Genomic DNA, 21,492 nt, shown 5'->3' on the forward strand with positions numbered 1-21,492 from the left:
GTCTGAACTGGCCTAGAATTGAGACAAGAAGGAGGCACAGCAGCCACTGAGGATTCTTTGCTCAGATAGAGGACCGGAGACCAGACAGGCATGAGGACGCTCAGCGATGCCAACTGAGATGGCAAAACGCATGCCCCCCCCCGCCACCGTGCCGTGGCACATGTATACACCCCTTACTGGCACCCCCACCTCAGGGGAAGAGAACACAAACTGACCAAAATTAATTTCCCCTACCTGATAGAGAGGGGCTCATAATTGCCGTTGAAATTCTGCTATTGAAAAATACAAATACATGTGTATTTCTCTGACACTTGGGTATGAGTCTGATACTTGGATCGAAGAGGCGGAAGGCCATGACTTCCCAATGTACGGTAATCTTTGGCCCTATAATTCCCAATGTCGTGTAAAGATGGCAGCCATGGCAAGGGTGGGGATGGGAACAGGGTGCGACAGGGGCTGGGTTGTACTGATCAGTTCACAACACAGACCAGTCAAGGTCTATTTGGACTGGAAGCCATGGTTCTCTCAAGCACCGACTGCATAGGTCGCTCAAAAATCCATCTGATATGGGGGAAATGGGAGGCCGTGCCTGTTAATGAGTATGGGTTTTCTTTTGGGTGATAAAAATGTTCTACACTTGATTACGGTGATGGTTGGTTGCACAACTCTGTGAGCATACTAAAACTCATTGACCTGTACACTTTAAATGGTGAATCATATAGTATGCGATTGATATCTCGATATTTTTTATGTCTATTCAACAGATATTTAGCGGGCACTCCCTTACTGCCAGCACCATACGAAGCACTGCATCAACCACTTGAAGTTATAATTCTGCTTTGCCCTTCTGAGAAATGGGGGAGTGAGGTTGAGGGAGGAATAAAGGCTACGATGGACGTTTCTTGATGGCCAACTGTGGACACGTTCTTTGGGGAGACATGGGGTAGAAGTTGCTAATCTCCTTCTGCTTCCTTCCGATTCTGGCCACCTGCAGCTTTTTGGATTTGATGAGCTTAATATCAAGTGAGATGAGCTGAGACTTCTGCCAAGAATTTGGCAAGGAAAACTCCATCAGAAGCCTATAAATTTTCAGTAATGGTTACTCTGGCATGGCCAATTAGTGTCAATTAATTCTTGGAAAACAACACATAAGCATGGGCAAGTAAGTACTGCTTACCAGTGAGGAGACAGAGCTGCTGAACAGCAGTTAAACAATATGGGATCACAAAAGGAATTCCTTCTTGACCAAACTGACTTTCAAGTCCAAATTTCTCCTTTTAAAACCCCAGCTGTCACAGCCACTGAGGACTGTTTCCAAAAAAGAGAAGAACTTCCCATGTCTGCCTTGCTGCCTAAGAACGTAACTGGATGAGATGAACCACCCACGGCTGGGCCACAGGACAATCTGGGTCTACTCACTCACTACTCTGGAGGGGGTTGGAATCACTGCTTTGGCAAAGCCAGGCTTGGTGGGGTAAGTTACAAATATTCCTAAGTAACTTCTCTCCCCAAATCACCTTGTAATTCTCACCTAGAACCCTTTACTTTGTCCCCTGCCCATTTCCTTAATATTCTTATCTTCGCCATAACGGTCCCGATGAAAGCCCCTTTTTACTGAGCATGACCCTCTCCCCAGCGCTTTGCGTGGATGATCTAACTGCTTCCCCCTACCCTCTGAATTAGGGACTGTTTATTCATCTCATATATGGGCAAACTGAGGGTTGAAGAATTTGAGTCGAGTTACATTCAATTTGAGTGATACTCAAAGTTGCAAGTGAAGCAGGATTTGAACCTTGGCAGTCTGAGCCCTTGACCTTCATCATCAATTTCATCTTCTTCATCACCACTGCCACCATCATCAAGAGGAACTTATCGGTTAAGGTGTGATTCTGAACACTGTACACTTTTGGGTAAACAGACATGAAATCTGCTGTCTGGGAATGTAAACATCATTCCCAGTTTAGACACGGACACTTAGAAATGATAGATCAAAGCCTCCAACCATAAAGCAAGTCTGTGGTGACGCCGGGCTTGGCTGTTTGACTCACGCTGTCATTTCTGCTCACTTGAGAGGCTGCCCCTGCCCAGGGAGCCCCGGTGGTAGGGCCACGCGACACTGATTGGCCAGCCTGGCCTTTCTGAACCTCCCTCCCCACTTCAGGGAAAGGGGGAAAAAGGGCTTTTGTGTGCAGTGAGGTGGTACAGAATACTCAAAGACAGTTCTGCATACAAAAGTGCATTGTCAGAGTAATTCCTCCTGCAGAAATAAGGCAGGGGAATCCAATTAGCAGGACAGTATTTAAAATCACTGGGTAAATTCTCTCTGCGGCCACGTTCCTCCCCACTTCAGGTGCAATCTCATAAGTAACCCCTGAAACTGAAAACTCAGTTTGATAGCTCTAACTGGCCATGACATGCTCTCATTCTACTTACATTTCTCTTTAATCACTTTGTGAAAAAGTGGGACCCAAACAGCCCCTTTCCAAGAAAACTAACAGGCTGGGGAGAAACTGGACTCAGAAAAGGTGTCAAATTCCTCAGCGGAATCTGGTTCCCGGCTTTGGAGGAGGAGTTTAATAAGGATATCAAGAAGAGGAAATGCAGATGAGGACACTACAAGTGGGCTCCACGGGGAGTCATAAAGGGTTCATTCATAAAAAGTTATGCATCCATTATGCCTGGGTTTTCACACACTGCCCTGGGAAAATATGCAACGCACAGTTTTTCAGAGCAAGATGCATACTTTCACAATCCGCCCTAATCCGCTCTCCCTCCTGCCAAAGGGGCATTGACCTGCCTCCTCCCAGCAGATTTCATGGCACTGACCCCTCCCAGGGACCAGTTCGGCCCACACAATGCACTTGTTCCAAACACAGAAGTGCACTAACGGCTGCATTCGGAAACATCAGAGCAGGCCAAATAGTTGGCAGAGGAGAATTCCCGCAAACGAAGAATGACGGTTACAGGCACCGGGCCATGCCTTGGCTGTGGCACTCACACACACACACACACACACACACACACACACTGCGAAAGTGTGTAAAATATGAGCCCCCAAAATAACCCAAACAAAACAAACCATCACCGACAACAAAGAGTGGCAAAAAGCCCATCTAATCAATGAAAGTGTAGCCAGGATCTGTAGTGAGAAAATTCTTGTTTCAAGTTCAAGAAAACGAAATCACTGGAAATTCGTCTGCGAGTGCCCAGTCTCAGGAGCGTGTCTCAGCCCTCTCTAGGGAACTTCAGTAACTGAGAGCTTCCTTCTCCTGAGCCCTCCGAGTCTACTGCGTTCCTGGCGGGGTTTAGGGTTGCCAGATTTCGCAAACAAAAGTAGAGGAAAGCCAGTTAAATTTGAATTTCATATAAACAATGAATCATGCATTTTATCTGACGGTCCTACGGGGATACCCTTCTCAGATTCAGCAGTCCCCAGTCCCCACTCCCCAGGACCAGGGCATCTGAGTTCTGGTCTGATCTCATCTGCTAGCCGGCTGTGTGGACTTAGCAAGTTGGTCCACACTCGTGGAGTGTGTGCTCTCCTGGTGAAGGTGTGGGATAAGGGACTCTAAGATCCCTGCCAGGTTAAGGGGTCTGTGATTCCATGTTGTCATCCCAAATCCTCCCACACAGCTCCTTGAATTATCTTAATTATAAAATTCTACCTGAGTGCATTCTTGTAAAAGATGTAGAACAATCCAGAAGTATACAAACCAAACCATTTCCGGGCTTCCTTTCTCAGAGGTAAACACCTTCCCCCTTGCAGTCCCTTCTCTATGTGTGCGGTATTAAACAAGTGCACACGCACATACACACGCACATAAACTTACAGGGAAGCAGGAGCATTTCCTGACCCAACACATGGGGATTCTGACTCGGTAGTTTCCCAGGGATCTGTATTCACAGAAATCTGCCCAGCAGATGCTGATGTTCAGCCAGGTTTGGGAACCTCTGCTACCCAGAATGCCCTGCTCTCTCTCTCTCTCTCTCTCTCTCTCTCTCTCCCCCACACACACACCCAATCAGAGCTACCTGTAAAGCCACGCCTCCTTCTGGCTGCTGGCATACCCCGAATCTGCTCACAATAGAGAGGAAGCAGGAGTGCAGGACAGGCAGCCTCCACCCTGCCATCGGGTGACAAAACCCATGTGTCCTACAATATACACGCTCGTGTCCATGGTTGGCTTGCCTACCTAGGCTGTACGCTCCCCGACTGATTCCTCCTAATGGGGGTAACCTGGTACCCCTACTCAGAGCCTGCTTTCTTCAGCACGAGTAGACACAACTTCCTATCCATCTGTAGCTCTGGAAATTTCCACTCGTGGTCCTCTGGATAGAAGGGGCGTGTGTGCTATTCCCAATGAAAGCTGGCCTGGCTGAGACCTTGTGGCCATACAGAGCCTGGTGTCTGCCAGGCCCCTCAGACCTTCTGCTCCCATCTCTTCCGACCTACCCGGAATCTGATGTGAAGTCAGGCTCGGTCTGGCCGTTTAACTCCCCAACTTAGCTCTCCCCCTTCCCTCCTGTTTCCATCTCTGGTCTGCTGTCCCAACAGCAGCTCACGCCCAGGCCAGCCATTCACAGCATAACCAGTGTGGCTGTTCTGCCCACATGAGGATATGCCAGGGACAAAGATCTCACTGAGGGCTTAGCCTTGGCAACCCAGAAGCTCACCTGGGACTGCTCTAAAAATGAGAACAGCCCCACTATCAGCCAAAACCCTTCCATCCGGCTCCTTGCAAATCTGCTTCTCTCTCTGGCTCCACCATGGCTGTCATTTCTGAGTGAGATGAGTCCCTCTGTCCATTCCCAGGACACTGATGCCATAGGCTCTCTATACACTGGTCTTTCTGGGTCACCCACGGGACATTGCTCTTCTGTAACCAGTCCTCAATGAACTGACCTTTCATCTGATGCCACCTGCCCACAGCCTCCCACTGAAAGGTCTAAGCTGCCTTTTCACGTATGAGTTCATGCACCGTGCATCTCCCAGAAAGGATACATGCTTACTGTAGAAAAATTAGAAAATATAGCTAAACCAGGAACACAGAATAAATTTTTAAAAATATACTCCATCATCCTGAAATAACCACTGTTATTTATTTACGCCTATAATTCCACTTGATATTTATACTGTAGATCACAAAATGGCTTCCTCCCGTTGAATCCAACCTACACATGTTTTAAATAATTTTGTTTTGAATAATCTGGGTCAAGATATTCACTGTCCACTCCGCCACACTCCCCACCACTCCTTATTTTAGTATGCCGACCCCATCTTACTCAGGTGTGCCTTATTTCCAAGGGCATCTGAGTTTGCAAAGCCTGCAAAATATACATATGAAGGTATTTTTATGAAAGTGGAATCCAACGGCATTTTCCAGTTGGGAACACCTTTTTGTGAAACAATGCACAGCGAACACCTTTCTGTATCAATAAGTAGTCACCTCCAACTTTATTTTTAGTGGCTGGATAGTTTTCCACTGGAAAGATGTGTCGCCAGTGCCTCAGCTAACCCCTACTGGTGAACATTTAAATTGTTTTCCATTTTTCCCGCTCCAGTGAACATCCCCATCGCTAGAACTTTGCACACTTCCTTCATTGGTTCTTTAGGATAAATTCCAAGAAGTAGAACTGCCGGGTTGAAGGGCGGTCTCAGTCCTAGAAGCTTTTAACGCGTGCTGCCAGGTGGAGTGTTCAGAGTTTTACAACGACACGGGCTCTTGAGAGCTTCCTGTGACTGCTGTCAGGACGGGCCCCTCCGCACATTAACAGCGTCCCACAGAACAAGCCGATCACCCCTCTCCCAGGGCTTTCTAAAGTCAACTCACCCAACAGGGGGGCTTTTCTCCAGTAACCATCCCGGACCTCCACATAGTCATACCAGCACAGGCGGCTTTTAAACAAATCCATGGAGGTGAAGGTTAGGACGATCTGTAAAGAGTTACCGGAAAAGTGAGTTGTGGCCGTGGAGCCCGAGGAGTTTTGAAGATACATCTTGCATGCCAGTGTTCTCACATTACCCGTTAGCATACAGCGCTCTGAGACCACAGAAGGAATGTCCTCACGAGGACACACTCACAGGAAACCTTGTGACATTAAATAATAAACCGTAAGCAGGATGGGGAGTAAACAGAGGAGATGGGTCCTCTGGTTCTGTCTGGGGAATAGCTTGAGCTTTTGAAGTCACTAGGTGGTTTATAGAAAACAGGATGCATTAAAAAGATGGGCCAGGATGCCTTGAGACTGGGGATTTAGAAGGAGGTAAGGGGTCAGTGAAGTTGAGATACGGAAAGATCTTATAACATCATCAATCATTCCAAAGGGCCTGGGGTTAGCCTGAGTACATCTGAGCACCACTGTGAGCAGTGTCCCCTCGGCCATGACCTCACTCTCAAATAGCCTTCTTATAGTTAGTCTGTTCGTTCGTTCGTTCGTTCATTCATTCATCTCACCGTTGTTAGCTGAACACCTACTATGTGCCTGTCTGTGTTGGCTGATTGAGATAGAAAGATCAGCAAGACAGGGTTCTTGCCTTTAGGGAGCTCAGAGAGCACAGATGCGTCAGGCCAATTAGAGCACTCTTGAAAAAAATGTTGAAAAGAGACGGATGGACAGAAAAGGGAATTCTGTAGCCCCAAGGAGGGAGACATAAATGCTGCCTGGTGATACTGGAAAAGGCGTCTCAGAAGAGGTGGCATTTAACCTAAGGGGAATAGGGGCCCAGCGGACAGAGACAGGACAAGAGGGCGTTTTGGTGAGAGGGACTGACATGAATGAAGGCAAGGAGACGTCTGGGGAACGGTACTGTACATCAGAGCAGGTTGTGGTTTGTGTGTCTGGAATGAAGAGGCAGGGGGGTGAGGAGGAGTGAAGGCCAGGGAGCTGGGGCTTCAGATGGACTAGGAAAGAGGTTTCAGCTCTTCATGGACATGGTGAGCCCATTCAGTGGATGCCCCCGTCCACAAAGAGTGGAGGGAGTTGAGTGGCCCTGTGGACTCAGCACACAGGTGCTGTTCCCACAAACCTGCCACCCTTCCAGCTTGGGGCATCCCTGACAGATGGCCCAGAGCAGAGCTCAGGCGTGCCCCCCCTTCACCCCCATCAAGCCCCGCCATGTAGGGTGTCCGCACCATGTCTGCTGTGCTCAGAGTGTCCCTGCTCCATCATTTCTCAGCTCTTTTCGCTCACTGGGGCCCCACCCTGGCTGCTGCAGCACTGACCCTGTGCCTTAGCCCATTCGGGGCCCTCATCCTTAGCCAGTTCATCTCTCTCCCCCATCCACCGGCCACTTTCTTTCACATTTAGACAGCCCCAGGTCCCTCTGTCTCTAAGCAAACCCCCTAGGCTGGAGGGCTGCAGGTCAAAGGTTCCGGTGCCCTCCCAGCCAAATTGAAAGGACTGTTATTTATGGGCTCTGTTCTCCGTGGCCCCTCTGCTTTGAACCTCCTCTCTCTGGGTTTCACCACACCTGCCCTCTCCCCGCTCTCTGGCCTCAGCTGGCTCCTGTCCTCCCTGCTCCCCAGGGACTGTGAGAGCACCTCAAAATGGCATTTCCCTTCCAGCTTCCCTGTCCCTAAGTGGCACCGGTCAGCCAGGTGCAACCCTTCGCGCTTATCTCCACTTCGCCCTATTGTTTACCCCCTATGCCCACAGACGTTCTTCCCTTAACTTGTCTGTGTCCCCTGCTGCAAGCCAGTCTCACTGCCCCTTCAACACCGCTGCCTGTGTTGTACCTGCGGAGAGGATTCCTGAACTCCTCCCTGCCGTGCCCTGAGCCATTCTTCACAGTAGGGCTTCTAGATCCATCCTGCACTAGCATCTCATATTTATTAAACCTCTCCTACTCTCAGAAAACTTCAGTAGCTCCCCATGCCCTCATCTCATAAATTAACCTCTCTGCTTACCTTCCAGAGACCCCAGAGTCCATCCTATGGGACCTCATTTCCCAATGTGCGTTGGCATATCCATGCTAATGGAACCTTCCCCAGGCCCAGCTCAGGGCTTTCTGCCTCCTCCCGGAGTCCCTCTCTGACTGCCAAAATGGACATGGCCTTTCCCTCCTTGGGACTCCCCCCTCTCCCTTTCATAGTGACTGCAGGGCAGGTGTTTTTAGAATCAGGAAGATCTGGATACCTCAGCTCTATCACTCACTAGCTCTGGGATCTTGGGAAAATACTTGCCCATTTAGATCTTTAGTTTCCTTATCTGCGAAACAACGTGCACACCATTGGTTACCGAGGGGGCTGCATGAGAAACTGTATACTGAGTGTATAATGAGGTCTGACACATAATAGGCACTCAATAAAGGCACTTTTAAAGAATCAGGCCTTACTGAGTGTATACTTAGTGCACCACAAACCAGACACACTAAGTGCTCTTCACAGGCTTCCTGTCTTAATTAGCCTTGCGAGTTTCTCCCCGAGCTTCCTTTGGGCCAATCCCTCCCAATGTTCGGGTCTCAGGACAAGTAGCACCTTCTTCCACAAAACCCTCTGATCTCCTATGAAATGAAGAGGCAGTACCAGAAAATAACAGGCCAGCCCACCTCCTGTATTGTACAGTGTGTGTGTGTGTGTGTGTGTGTGTGTGTGTGTGTGTGATGTCACTCTTCTTTCAAACTAGACCAGTGGTTCTTAACCCTGCTCATGAATTAGTACCACCTCAGAAGTTTAAAAAATACTGCCCCTTCTTCAATTAAATCAGACTCCCTAGAGGTAAGGAGGGACCTTAACTAAACTCTAAGTCTCTTGAAGACAGGGACTGTAAATTAGATTTCTTTTGTATGTCTCACAGAGTTCACGTTCAGGCAGAGGACTCAGCAATATTTACTAGCCGGTTGTAATATAATTACTTAGCTTTTTAAATTCTTCAGAAAGAAAATGTTATTACAACTTCCTTGGTAACACATTCAGGATCAAAATGAATGGGGTAATTATTCAGGTTAATTACTTTAAATATGTTAGGGAACCATAAAGACCATAGGGGAAGAGGTGATAAACAAGAGGTGATACTTGAACCAATCAAGTTTGCTAATTACTAGCAGCTCTGGGGAAGGCTGGGAGAAGCAGAAATGGAAATAATTGGTACAGGAATTTCAATGAGGTATATTCTCTCTGCCCCCCAGTTAGCAGTAATAATTAAGACTTGATGAGTCTTATATAGTTCAAACATATCACATAGCCTCTGCTATTTAGGGAAATTCAACAATTTGGGGCTTTCTGGATCACTTCCTCCTCCTCCTCCTCCTCCTCCTCCTCCTCCTTCCTTCCTTCCTTCCCCTCCTTCTCATTAATGCCTCCATCAGGCACAGGAACAGAACATGCACCTGAGGAAGACAAATCTGCAGTCTCTCAGGCTCAAGATGACAACCACACTGTCCTAAATTCTTAGAGCCCAGAGGAAGAGTTGTACATGTGGGTATTGTACGTGAAAATATACACACGTGAGCATGTGTGTGTGAATGCATGTTCAAATGCCTATTAGCCTGACCCCTTTGTGGAATAGTATAGGATGATGGCTAAGCATCCAGCTTCTCACCTGGATTCAAATTCCAACTTTGCCACAAACTGAGTAGCCTTAGGCAAGTCCCTTTCCTTACCTGAAAAACTAATGTGGGAATAGCACCTATCACACGAAGTTGTGAGGATTAAAAGATAATCCACATAATATGCTGAGAATAGAACGCAGCCCATAGAAAACATTTAAAGGGATGCTTTTTAAAGTTATGAATTAGGCATACCTGAGGATTGGCTACAAGCACCTAACAATCCATCACCCCACAACACAGTTGCAGATTTCTCACTTGGCCACCCACCCACTCACATGCCCATTCAACAAATACTTTTTGTGTGTCTATGTGCCAGGGGCTCTGTTGGGTGGCTGGAGACCTAGGGGTGAACAGTCTCTGTTCTCAATGAGTTTAGGGTCTTAGAAGGCAGACAGCCCAATAAACCAGCAGTCACGATATTGTGGAATAAGTTATGGCAGGTATGACTAGAGGGAGTTAGGAACACGGGATAGAGGGGGCATCTCAAAGACAGCTGCACTTAGTCTGAGACAATCTGAAAAACCCTTAGATTTGTAGGGAGGCGTAGTAAACACACACACACACACACACACACACACACACACACACACACGTTTCAGGAATGCAGAAGCCCCAGTTCCCAGTTCTATATTTTACTGTGAATTTGGTCAATTTTTAAAAATGTCTGAGCCTTGGTCAGCTGAGCGGCTCAGTCAGTTGAATGTCCGACCCTTGATTTTGGCTCAGGTCATGATCTCATGGTCATGAGATCAAGCTCCGTGCTGAGCATGGAGCTTTCTTAAGATTCTCTCTCTCCCTTTCTTTCTCCCTCTGTGCCTCCCCCACTCACTGTGCTCTCTCTCTCTCTAAACAAGAAAAATGTCTGAGCCTCAAATTCCCTATCCATATAATGGATATCAGGAGATGCATGTGTGGTAGGGTTGAGAACATACCACCCTTGGACCAGGACGAAAGAGGCCTCTGTCCTGACCCAGCTCTAGGGGGAATATAGAGGGTATCATGGAATCTTCCGACCCAAATGCTTGTGCTCACTCAGAGCGTGCATAGCTCCTAGACCTAACTCCAGGTGCCCTGGATCCTGGAGTCCCCCGTCCAAATAGCCCCGAGCGCCCTTCCAGAACATGCAGAGATCTCTGCCCTGAATCCACCCTCCCGAGGGCAGACAGCACACCTAACCAGTCCACTTCTGCTGGAGGGGCAGCCAAAGAATAGCTGTTTGCAAGGTAGGAGTGCAGAATGTTCAGGAGCGTGGGCTGGAGTTTCGCCACGGCTGCTCCTGAGATGAAACCGGGGGCTGAGAAGAGAAGGAGGGGCCAGCTGTGGGTTGAGGGCTAGCTTGCCCCATATTGCTACCTTCCAGAACAGCATTCTGAGGTGTCGAGGAACCCTACACTGGACCCTCGCCTTCCGAGGCATTCTGATGGTGTATTTACCAGGGGAGAAGGACACAGTCTACTTTGATTTACAGACTGTGCGCTTGATTTACAACTCATGTGGACATTTGGCTTAGAGGCCTCCATTTGTATGGGTGATCCTGGTTGAAAGAAAAAAATAATAAAGAATTAAGAAATAAAGAACTAAAGAATGTTAAGCAAGCTAGCACAGCACCTGGGTGCTCACAGCAGCTGCTATTACTACGGTTAATAATAGTACAATCCCCCACACCTCACACAACCCAAAGAAAGCTACGTCATTTCCTGAGGTGGTTTCACACCTACCTTTTCCCCTGGAGTGACCGATATCCTCCAGACACAGTGGGAATAAGAAGGATAGCCATTTGGGAAACCAGGTGCGGAAAAGTTTCCTGTTGTGTCCTGCAGGGTCTCCCCACACGCTGTGCAAGCAAAACAACAACTGTGATTCTGGCCCACACACTCCCCACCTAAGCAGCTCCCTGCACCAGGCCACTGAGAAAACACACCGCTTGACCAGCCAAAGCCCTCGGAACGCATTGGCGAGAAACCGGTCGGGCAGATTGATGATGTTTTCTGGCTAATAAAAGTGAAAATAGGGTCCGGGACAAGAACGTAATACCCAGGCGTTTCTTCTGAGGTTCCCAGGATATGGTGGGCAAGTTTCCCAGCCTTGCTGGGCCTTAGTTTTCTTACCTGTAAAATGGACAAGACCTGCCTGGAGGGTTAATGAAATGGCACATAGTGAGTGGTCCACACATAGCAGCCATTATATTATGACTGACAGGGGTGCCTGGGTGGCTCAGTCAGTTAAGCCTCCGACTTTGGCTCAGGTCATGATCTCATGGTCTGTGAATTCGAGCCCCGCGTCAGGCTCTGTGCTGACAGCTCAGAGCCTGGAGCTTGCTTTGGATTCTGTGTCTCCCTTTTTCTCTGCTCCCCCGTGCGCCCCCCCCCCCCCCGGCTCCTGCTCTCTCTCTCTCTCTTTCTCTCTCAAAAATAAATAATAAACATTAAAAATATTTTTTTTTTTAACTACAAATAGGTGAAGTGACAAGAAAAAGAAAACACTTTGAAACACATTTCAGGTATTAGTTTGAATCTGGCCTCTTCTTTTTTTGCTACCTATTTCTGAACGAGCAACCAAATAAATAGTCAAGAAAACAGAAAAATGACCAGAGGTATGGGAAGCTGGGCTACTCTACAGTAGACCATCCCACCTTTGAATGTTGGAGGGTTGTCTGGTCCTAAGTCTAGAACCTAGTTCTTACGTATGTGAAAAATATTTCATCCAATTTGTCCTTAAAAAGGAAGTATCTGTAGGAGTAAGCTCAGGACCCGCGGGTTCCTTACCTCCTGCCCCCTCCTGATTCCAAACCCAAACCCCTCCTCCTATGGGGTTACCCCAAAGTGTGGAAACATATGCATCTCTTCCTACATGCAATTCACCCTCCACTTGACAACTACCCCCCCTTTCAGTTACTACTTGAAATTACTGGAAGCTGCAGTTTTGGAGCCACAGGAAGGAATACTGAAGAGAGGCCCGTCATCAGTCTCAGGAAATCCTGGATATTGGGGCTTCGATATCATGTTACTGAACAACTGCCAGGCATCATGAGGATTATGCCCGGCAGTCAACACCCCCAAGGGTTCCATGGAAATTATTTTAGAATAATCATCAACATTCTGCAAGAATAGATGCATTACTATATGGCTCCATGGTATTTACCAGCTGCCTCGGATCCTTTTGGGAAGTAAGAGCCATATACATTATAACTAAATAAATACTATGGCATTTCCCAGGGAATGCTATAAGGTTTCTCTTTCAATTCAGCAAGGTTATATGATACGTGTGACCTGCATTTCAGCCCTAACACACCCCCAGATGACTAATAGCTGGATGGACATATTTCTTAGAGTTTTGTGATGGACCAAACCCCACCCGGCCCTTTGCGTGCCCTGTGATCCCACTTAGCAGGGCAATGGGATAGCCTAGGTTTTCTAATATGGCGCCTATTTTGAACATTCTGTCCCATGATCAGACCGTGTGTCTGGTCTGGGGCATTTGGAAAATGTTACTGGACCTGTTAGCAATGAATTTCCTTCTTCCTCCCCAAAGTGCTGAATTGAATTCTCTCCGCTCAGTGGTAAAAACCTGGCTGCTCTAACTAATGCTTTGCACTGAAGCTCAACAACTTAAAGGGTCAGTGTGAGCTCACTTCCAGGGCCGCAGGCTGGGGGAGGTGGTGGTGATGCTGAACCAAGGGTATGGAAGGCAAAGAGGGCAGATTCAAGAGGAGGGGCCTTGCGGATGAGCAGAGAAACAGACGTCTCCTCAGACCCTGGTGTACTGTCCAGTCTTTGCTGGCAGATTTCTAGCCGATGACCAGAACCCTAGGAAGCCCCCAAGACCATAGACGTAACCTCATTTACAGCACTGAGTATTTGGGAAGCTGACTCCCACCCTCCTTCATTCACTGTCTTCCTGCAAAACCCTTGGTTTTTGTTTTGCCAAACCCACATCCCCTATTCCCACAGGAAGGAGAGGAGATTTTGTAGTTACAGGGTACGCACTGCATCGGGCCCCCATTCACTGTTGTTCCACTATCCTTCTTCCTCTTCAGAATATCAGGCCTTTGCCAGAGAATTCTGAGGATTCTGACACATTAAACTGTGAGCTCCAAGACCTATTATTCATGTCACTACTGACAGTCACCTCTGCACGTGGGCCTCCTACACTGTCTAAAACCTCCATATAGTAGATACCAGAAATTATAGCAGCCTCTCCATATTCTCCAAGCTGTTTTTCCCAGCAAGGGGGAATGTTGGCAAAGGATGGCTGAGTCATGCTCCGTGGGTGCAACAGAGGCCCCGGGACTCCCCGGGATTCAGTTACCTGGGCATTTGTACAGCTTCCTGGCTTGCGCTATGTCTCCCTGACTGAGCCGCACGCGCTGACCAATGGTTGGCCTGACGCCATTGTCGTCTCGACGGGGGAGGATGGTGTCTAAGAAAACTCCTCTACAGGAAGAAAAGAGAAAGAGAAAGGAGAAAGAAAAGTCAAAGCTGGCTGGCTGGCCGGGCTGGAACTTACAGTCTTCATTTCCTTGCCCATAAGCCCGTTGACATCCCCAGCCTCTGGATGGCCTCTCTGTAGGCCAGTATGACTGAAGACGTTGCTTCACTCGTCCTGGCATGTGGGTATTCCGTTTCATGAGCGGCTTACTCACTTTCCAATGGGAAAATGACTCTGCCAAGCTTGCCAGTCTGCCCTAGTCCACTGGCTTAGGGGCTTCCTTACCGACATGCACTGTGCATTTCCACAAAACCCCTGACAGGTCCAGGCCCTGGGGCCGCCACATCCTACCACTTCAGGGAGCACCATTCAGAGAGACCGAGGTGTGAGTGGTGCCCCCCGGAGTTGTGCAACAGGCATTACTGAGCATGGATAAGTCTTGGAGGGGCCTCACAGGGAGCCTGGGGACCAGCACAGAGTGAGGCTCTCAGGGGCTGGTCAGTAAGTGCTGCTTGACGGGCTGGTGAATAATGGGAATCAGAGTTTGGGGGCCTTTCTGGCAAAGGGGATAATCAGATGGAAAGTGAGATGAATGTAGAGAACAGAGTTGAGAGAGTCCTAGTCTAGAAGTTTCTATGTAAGGCCTGGCTCCGCCACCTGGGTGAGCTTAGACAAGCCCCTTCCCCTCTCTGAGCTTCAGTTGACTCCTCTAAGAGTAAGAGAGTGGCCTAGACAGTCACAGCAGCCCTTTCCAGCTCTAAGCATCCTATTCTACTCCCACGTGAATGAAGTCTAAAATGACCAAGTCAGGATGCCCAGCTGAGTACTGGCCCTATTTACATCTCCATGATGTGGGTGTGGTTGACCCCTTCCTGAGCCTCCTTCTCTGCTTCCAGACCCCCAGTGAGGGACCCCTCCTGGAAGGTAGGGTCTCCCTTCAAATCAGCTCCTTCTCCAGTTACCAGTTTCTTCCCTCCCTTTTAACCAGGTTTCTGGAAACAATGGATCCCATTCTCTGTCTAGCTGCCCACATACCATTCACTTTTCAATGCAATTGCAATCAGACTGCACCAGCAACGGTCAGTGGTCACCAACTAACTGACAACTCGGATGGACACCTGTCAACCCCCACCTGCCCTCTTTTACAGCACTGCCACTTTTCTGCTCCTTCCTTCCTCAGACTTTCTTCCCCTGGTGTCCAGGGCACCACTGTCTCTGTGCGGCAAGTTAGCATCCAAGTCTGCTCCCCACTCCATGCTTTCCCTTGGGAATCTGCCCTCTTCCTCTCTCCCTTCTCCTGCTCCACCTGCAACTCTGGGCTTTAGCTGATGCCAATAGACTCACAGAGAATTCTCTGATTCTGACCCCAGAACCATCTGCTAAGCCCCAGATGCCTGGCGACCCCTCCACTACACTGTCATGTGGGTCTCATATCCATGTTCGTTCCATGACTCTTGTCTCCCAAGAGTGAATCTGAAGGCACCATGGCACCTTCTATCGTGCCTTGAATCTATGCCTTCCTCCTCATTCCAGAACACTGCCTTAGCTCAGGCAAACAGCATCCCCTTTCTGCATTCTTCCATAGCTTCTTACCTGGTCTCCCTCCCTGTAGACTCAGTCAGCTCTATGTTGCACCCACAACAGTGCAACGTGATTGTCCGGAAATGCAAGGGCAGCCTTGTGTCCTCTCCACTTAGAAGCCTCCACTGATGTCTGATCACCACCTGGATCCCCAGGCCCTTGGCTCACTGGCCTCTACCTTCCTCTTCAGCCACTTCTCCTGATACCTCCACCCCTCTTGGTAGCTTAAGCAACACCGAATCTCTGATAGCCCCAAACATACCCTTACGCAGGCTGTCCTCTGCGGAGGCTGCCCACTGCCCATCTTCTTGTCCACTAGCAAACTCCTGTTCATTCACCAAAACCCCATCAGATGGCTTTCCCTCTTAAAAGTCTTCTAGAACCCTTTTTATCCCTCCTTATGCTGAGTTATTCATTCCCTCCTCTGGGCTACCTCTTGGCCTTATTTGTCTAGTCTCTTCTTATCATACTGTATTGTCTTTTTTGAAGGGTGAAGATATTTGTCATCTCTGCTAAATAGTAAGTTCCTCAAGCAGAGAGACTGAGACTTTCATCTTTATGCCCTTAGGGACTGGAGCACAACAGGTCAAGAAATACTTTTTGAATTAAATTATGTAACCAAGGTAGGGCAGTGTCTTCAAAAAATTTTGCAAAGTAATTTACACCCAAGGGAAATGCGACAATGCATGTTACCTAGTTATTAGCTGCACTGTCCCTTCTCCTCCCTCTCACTTTCTCTCTAAAACATTTCCTTTCCCCTCAATTCTGCACTACTTTGGAAAATATATATTATTCTTATATCTTGCTGGTGGCATGTGTTATTATCTTTCTGGTTTTACATATATGTTTTCTAAATCAGACTTCAAACCCACTTTCTTTCCAACATAAGCAAGCAAGAGCCTAGATCATCTGCCGATTTCCTTTTAAGTATCCACATCCCCAACCTTTAACCACCTGGCCTGTCTTTCTCGATTTCCCATTGCCTTATCTCTGGGTCCAGAGCCTTCTAGAGAAACTTTAGGGGAATCCTCGTTTTCCCTCACTGACTTTGCCAAGTTTTAAACTACAAGTAATGACTCTACATAAAATTCTAAATCCAATCACCTACTAGATCTAAAAGGGGGCACTTCTGCCCTATAATAAAATGGGTCCATTTGTAATTTTTTTCTTGATTCCCCTGAAGGAAAGAAATTTTCCTGCACAAAATGCAAAGCTCACCACCATCCCTTAGCAACCCAGGCCAACCAACCTTGCTGAAGACCACAGCATATAGGTGACTTTACCAGTGTGGAGAACGTGTGCTCTCACTGAGCGTTCACAGGACCTTCTTATGTGCCAGGACCAGGCCTGAGCACTTTACATGCACCATCTCATTTAGTCCTTGTAACACCCTAGGCCAGTGCAATTATTAGGGTCTCCTCCCCACCGGTGAGAAAAAGCCTGCAGAGCTTAAGTGATTCTCCCAGAGTACAGAGCTAGTAATGGAGAGCCAGCCCTGGAACCCAAGCAGGCCAGAAGCCCATCTCCCGGCATCCTCCTCCTTCCAGCCAGTGTTCTCACTGCCCAAGGAACAATAGGCTTTAATGTGTGCTAGATAAATGATAGAGATAGGAATGTGAGAGACTTCAAAAACTGAAACAGCAGGAACAACATCAGCCCACACTCAGATAGCTCTTTGGGGCTGGGACGCCCTCCTTGACATGTCCCTGAGCTGCCAGCAAGACGGAAGGCTCTGGAAAATATTTACTACAAGAGGCCTCCCCCGCATGAACCGCTGCAGTGACATCCCTCTTTTATGTAGGACAACTCTTAGCCCTGACACTCTGCTAAACTAAGAAAAGGTTTGGCAGATGCTTTAGGGAATAAAGCTGTCAGCTCTGAGCTCTCCAAAGATGCCCCTGTACCACAGATCTCTCTCCCCAGCTCCTGGACCCTTGCCCAACGAAACCTCCAAACACATCACTCTCTGCAGCCGAGGTCCAACCAAGGGGGAGAGGGAGGGACTGCAATAAACCAGAAAATAAAGTGGGAAGGAGTCAGATCAATTGTAAAGATACACAAAGATTGGGTTTCCCATCAGCTGGAAGAGTAGTTGCCTCCAGATGAGCAAATGTTCTATAAGCCATTTTCTGCTCTTTTTCAAACTCAAAGACGATGCACAGGCTGGCTCCAGAGGATATGTGGCCAGGAGTAATGATGTGGATTTAAGGACTGGGAAACTTGACAAAAAGTGGGCCAGGAAAGACCATTACTAAGGATGCCACTGTTAAATGTCCCACTGAACAAAGTAGTTTCCTAAAAATCCATGCAGAAAGTTGGCAGAAAAGACGATAAAGGTATCCACTTGCTACAAAATAGCTTTGCCAACATCATTGTGAACCCTGAGGCAGGGGTGAGAAGATAGCTGTGGTAGATTGTTAAAATAATGGGAGGCACCTCCTAATGTCCATAGCCTTCACCTTGTACCTTGCTCCGACCACTGAAATGTGACAGAAATGATGTCCTGCAAGTTCTAGAACCTGGGTCTTAAGAGTCTTGTGGCCTCCCAGCTGGTCTTTTAGGAGCTCTGAGTTCCAGTGCAGTGAGGAGCCCTGTCCAGCCTGCCAGAAGTTGAAAGGCCACAGGGAGGAAAACCGGGGGGGCCCCAGTGCACAGGCAGCACAATGGCCAGACATGGCACTGGCCATCCTGGACTTCTCAGCCCAGTCACTTTGTCAAATGACTACTGCTGTGGAAATGATCCCAGGCAAAACCAGAGAAGAATGAGCCAGAGTGACCCACAATGTCACAAAAAATAAGTTGCTGTTATAAGCCATGACATTTGGGGGTAGACTCTTCTGAGGCAATAGATGACATCATGGTAGCAGAAGGAGAAGTCTGCCTCCCTTCCAAGCCTTCATGGGAGCTGCTGTGCTTCTACCTAGCCGCCTATCACACCCATGTGCTGCCCCTCGCCAATCTCCCTCTGAGGGCTTCTGGGTACTCTTGGTGGGGAACTATCATTTCATGGGTTTGGTCCATGGGCTTCTACTGGTCAATGCTGATAAACTGCTCCACAATGACAACAGTGTTGTTGATGGTTATCTCTTTGAGGGGTGACAGGGATGGCATTATGAGCTAGAGATCACATGAAAAAAAAAAGATTTTTCTTAAAAGAAAAACAAGAAAAGAAATGCTGGTCCCAGAAGACACTGCATTCTTGCCTTGGCCTTTAATAACTGGCACATGGCAGGCACCAATAAGACAGTGCAGTTCCTATAGCCCATTGGAAGTAATTCATCCCCAACCCCCCCTGAACAGGAGACGCCTGTAGATTCTCCTTATGAAGTGACCACCACATTTGTGGATATGTGGACAGAAATGCAATGACGATAATGGAAATTTCTTCCCTCACCGAGTCCAGCATTGCAGATCTCCCTGTCTCCTTTGATCCACCCATTAATTTTTTCACTTAAGAAATATTTATTGAATATCTACTCTGTGCTAGGCTCCGTGGTAGGTGCTGGAGACGAGAGAAGAGGATGCCCTCAAAGATCTCAGTCTAGTGAGCCAGAGGGGGATGTAACAGGTACACAGGATTAGATTAATTTATAAGAATAATTAATAGACAACTTATAAGGCAATATGAAGAGTCATGACAGCTATGGAAACAAGACCCAAAGTACAACCTTCTCACTTGGGCCAACTTAACAGTGATTCTCTACAAAATCAATACTTTGTCTCTACTCAGCAGCCTGCCATCTCTGGGGCTGATGTACTGTGGCCCAGATTTTCCTACACCATTTCCCAAACCCTCAAGACAGCCCAGCCCCCACACCCAAGCATCCCTGCTCTGACCTTTCATGGTGGGCTGTCATCCTGCCCACCCATTGTCTCTTCGACTCCCCCAACAAACCCCCAGAGTAGGTCCTTCGAAGTCTCCTTTCCCAACATGGAAGAGGAAGCCTCAAATGTCCACATGGCAATGAATGCAAACATCTGTCAGTGCCTTGCCCACCTGCACTGATTAAGAAATTACAACAGGGAATGTTTGAGCTGGAAGGGGCTCAAAGAACATTTAGTCCAACCCTCCTATGAGGAAACCGATGCCCAAGGACGTGGAGATTTGACCCAGCACAAAGCTATCCCTAACTACTGTCTATACCTCCCTCAATAGCACGGTGCATGAGAACACAAGGCCTGGAACCTAGTCTTTGACTCTCAGTCCAGTGGTCTCTTCATTTCATGGTGCACCTCATATCCTCTGACAAGGAGCCGGGAGAAGAGTAATAAAAACAGGGTCAGTCACTCCCATGCCAGTTGTTCAAAGATGCTGACGTTGACAAAACTCTACCTATTAGAGCTCTGGAGAGATTCCCCCTGGGTGCAGGATGGTGACCATAACTAAATCAGCTGTGTGGCCAGAGGGACAGCACCGCCTTCCCACTACAACTGGGAACATGGGATGCTGAGGTTTGGATACTCTCTCCCACAGTTCCATGACTTCATCAACAGCATGCTTTCAGCAGGGTTACCCAAGAGCCAATGAGCCCTGGGTACACTCCCAAGAGCTGTGTGTCTCCTGAAGGAATGGTTTCTTTTGATCTTTATGGACATGGCGACTCATGAAATGGATTGTTTCCTTCCTTGCAATAACTGCTAAGAAGCACAGGGCAGGATTTGCTGCCAGTCTGACCAAAGTGTGCATGACTTTCTGGCATATATTCTGAACAGGCAATTGATTCCAAGCTTCCATGCAGCTATCTACCCTTATTTTCCCCTCCCCCATCCTCAAGTTTCCTCATTTACTTGTTTCTTGTCCTGTGTACGTGCTGGAAACCCAATCTCGAACCTTTTGTTTTTGAGTAATTAAATAGATAAATAGAAAGCAAACAAGCTGGTTTTAAGACGAAACTGAGAAAAAAGTGGCAAGTGAGAGAACATATGCCTTGTATCTCCTCTAACTCAAGAGTGGAAACACCCACAAAACTGGGATTCGTTGGGGGACACTTCTATATACAAAACACGCATATGGTCTAGAAGCAAGGGAAATATTGGAAATACTTCACACCCAGTCCAGCACAGCAATAACTCATCAAAACAGATCCTACCGATGCCGACTGTAAATCACTGGCCCCAGCCATACTTGGGTACACCAGCTCCCATCAAGTGTGACCAGCAGGCGGGAAACCTGGACCTTTGTTCTCACTCTGACCCCAGCTACCTGTGTGCCCTCGAGCTGGCTGGAGCCTCATTTTCTTCACCTCTAAAATGAATCCACGATTTACAACTCCCCCAGCTCTCATATGGTCTAGCTTTCAATAAACCACACCTCTTTAAGGGAACTGGTTAGCACCACTAGGCTTACATCAAGGACGTGCTTTGGAAGACTCCCCCACCCACTGGAAATTTTACACAGAGCCCCTAAGTTATTATCCCGGCCAACCTCTAGATAATTTCCCCTTTCCAGTTTGCTGCTTGTGACATTAGGGCATGATGGAACACCAGCTTCACAATGGGATTCAATCTTATTAGCGGGAACCTGATTAGATTATATTTCACTGCAGCCCAGAGGCCACTGTATTTCAAGGACAGACAGGCCAACTGTGCTAAGAGCATGCAGAGACCCACTCTCTGCAGACCTCCAGGAATCCGACCCGAGCCTGCGGCAGGCACAGTAAAACACAGATGAGGCATAAGCATAGATTCCGACCTTGAGAAGGTGTTCCGGGCGTAGTGCATGATGCTGTCAAAGTCGTACGTTTCTCCCAGAGAGCTCACTTCCCCAGCTTCCATTTTTAAGAAATTATACTCCTGACCTGTGACACAACACTCTGTTAAGGTCTTTGAAAACCAAGGCAGGTACCTGAAAGGAGGCAGAGGGGGGAGAAGGAGGGCCCATAGCAACTTCTGAGAGCTCTGTTAGCCCAAATAACAGGGTTGTGGTCGTTCTC

The 21,492-nt window shown here is 48.0% G+C and overlaps 1 protein-coding gene across 1 annotated transcript in view; it reads right to left on the reverse strand.

Annotated features, from left to right (window-relative positions):
• The window catches only part of TLL2 (tolloid like 2), a 121,498-nt gene that overhangs the window by 24,496 nt on the left and 75,510 nt on the right, over window positions 1-21,492 (reverse strand). Inside the window, exons 7-10 of the mRNA XM_019458966.2 lie at window positions 21,252-21,357; window positions 13,859-13,983; window positions 11,269-11,384; window positions 5,832-5,934 (exon numbers count right to left, since the gene is read on the reverse strand). Coding sequence (XP_019314511.2) covers window positions 5,832-5,934; window positions 11,269-11,384; window positions 13,859-13,983; window positions 21,252-21,357 — 450 coding nt within the window. The remainder of the gene's footprint in view (window positions 1-5,831; window positions 5,935-11,268; window positions 11,385-13,858; window positions 13,984-21,251; window positions 21,358-21,492) is intronic.

This window comes from Panthera pardus, unplaced genomic scaffold, assembly GCF_024362965.1.
Source record: "Panthera pardus isolate Hobbes unplaced genomic scaffold, ASM2436296v1 HiC_scaffold_22, whole genome shotgun sequence".
Lineage (NCBI taxonomy): Eukaryota > Metazoa > Chordata > Mammalia > Carnivora > Felidae > Panthera > Panthera pardus.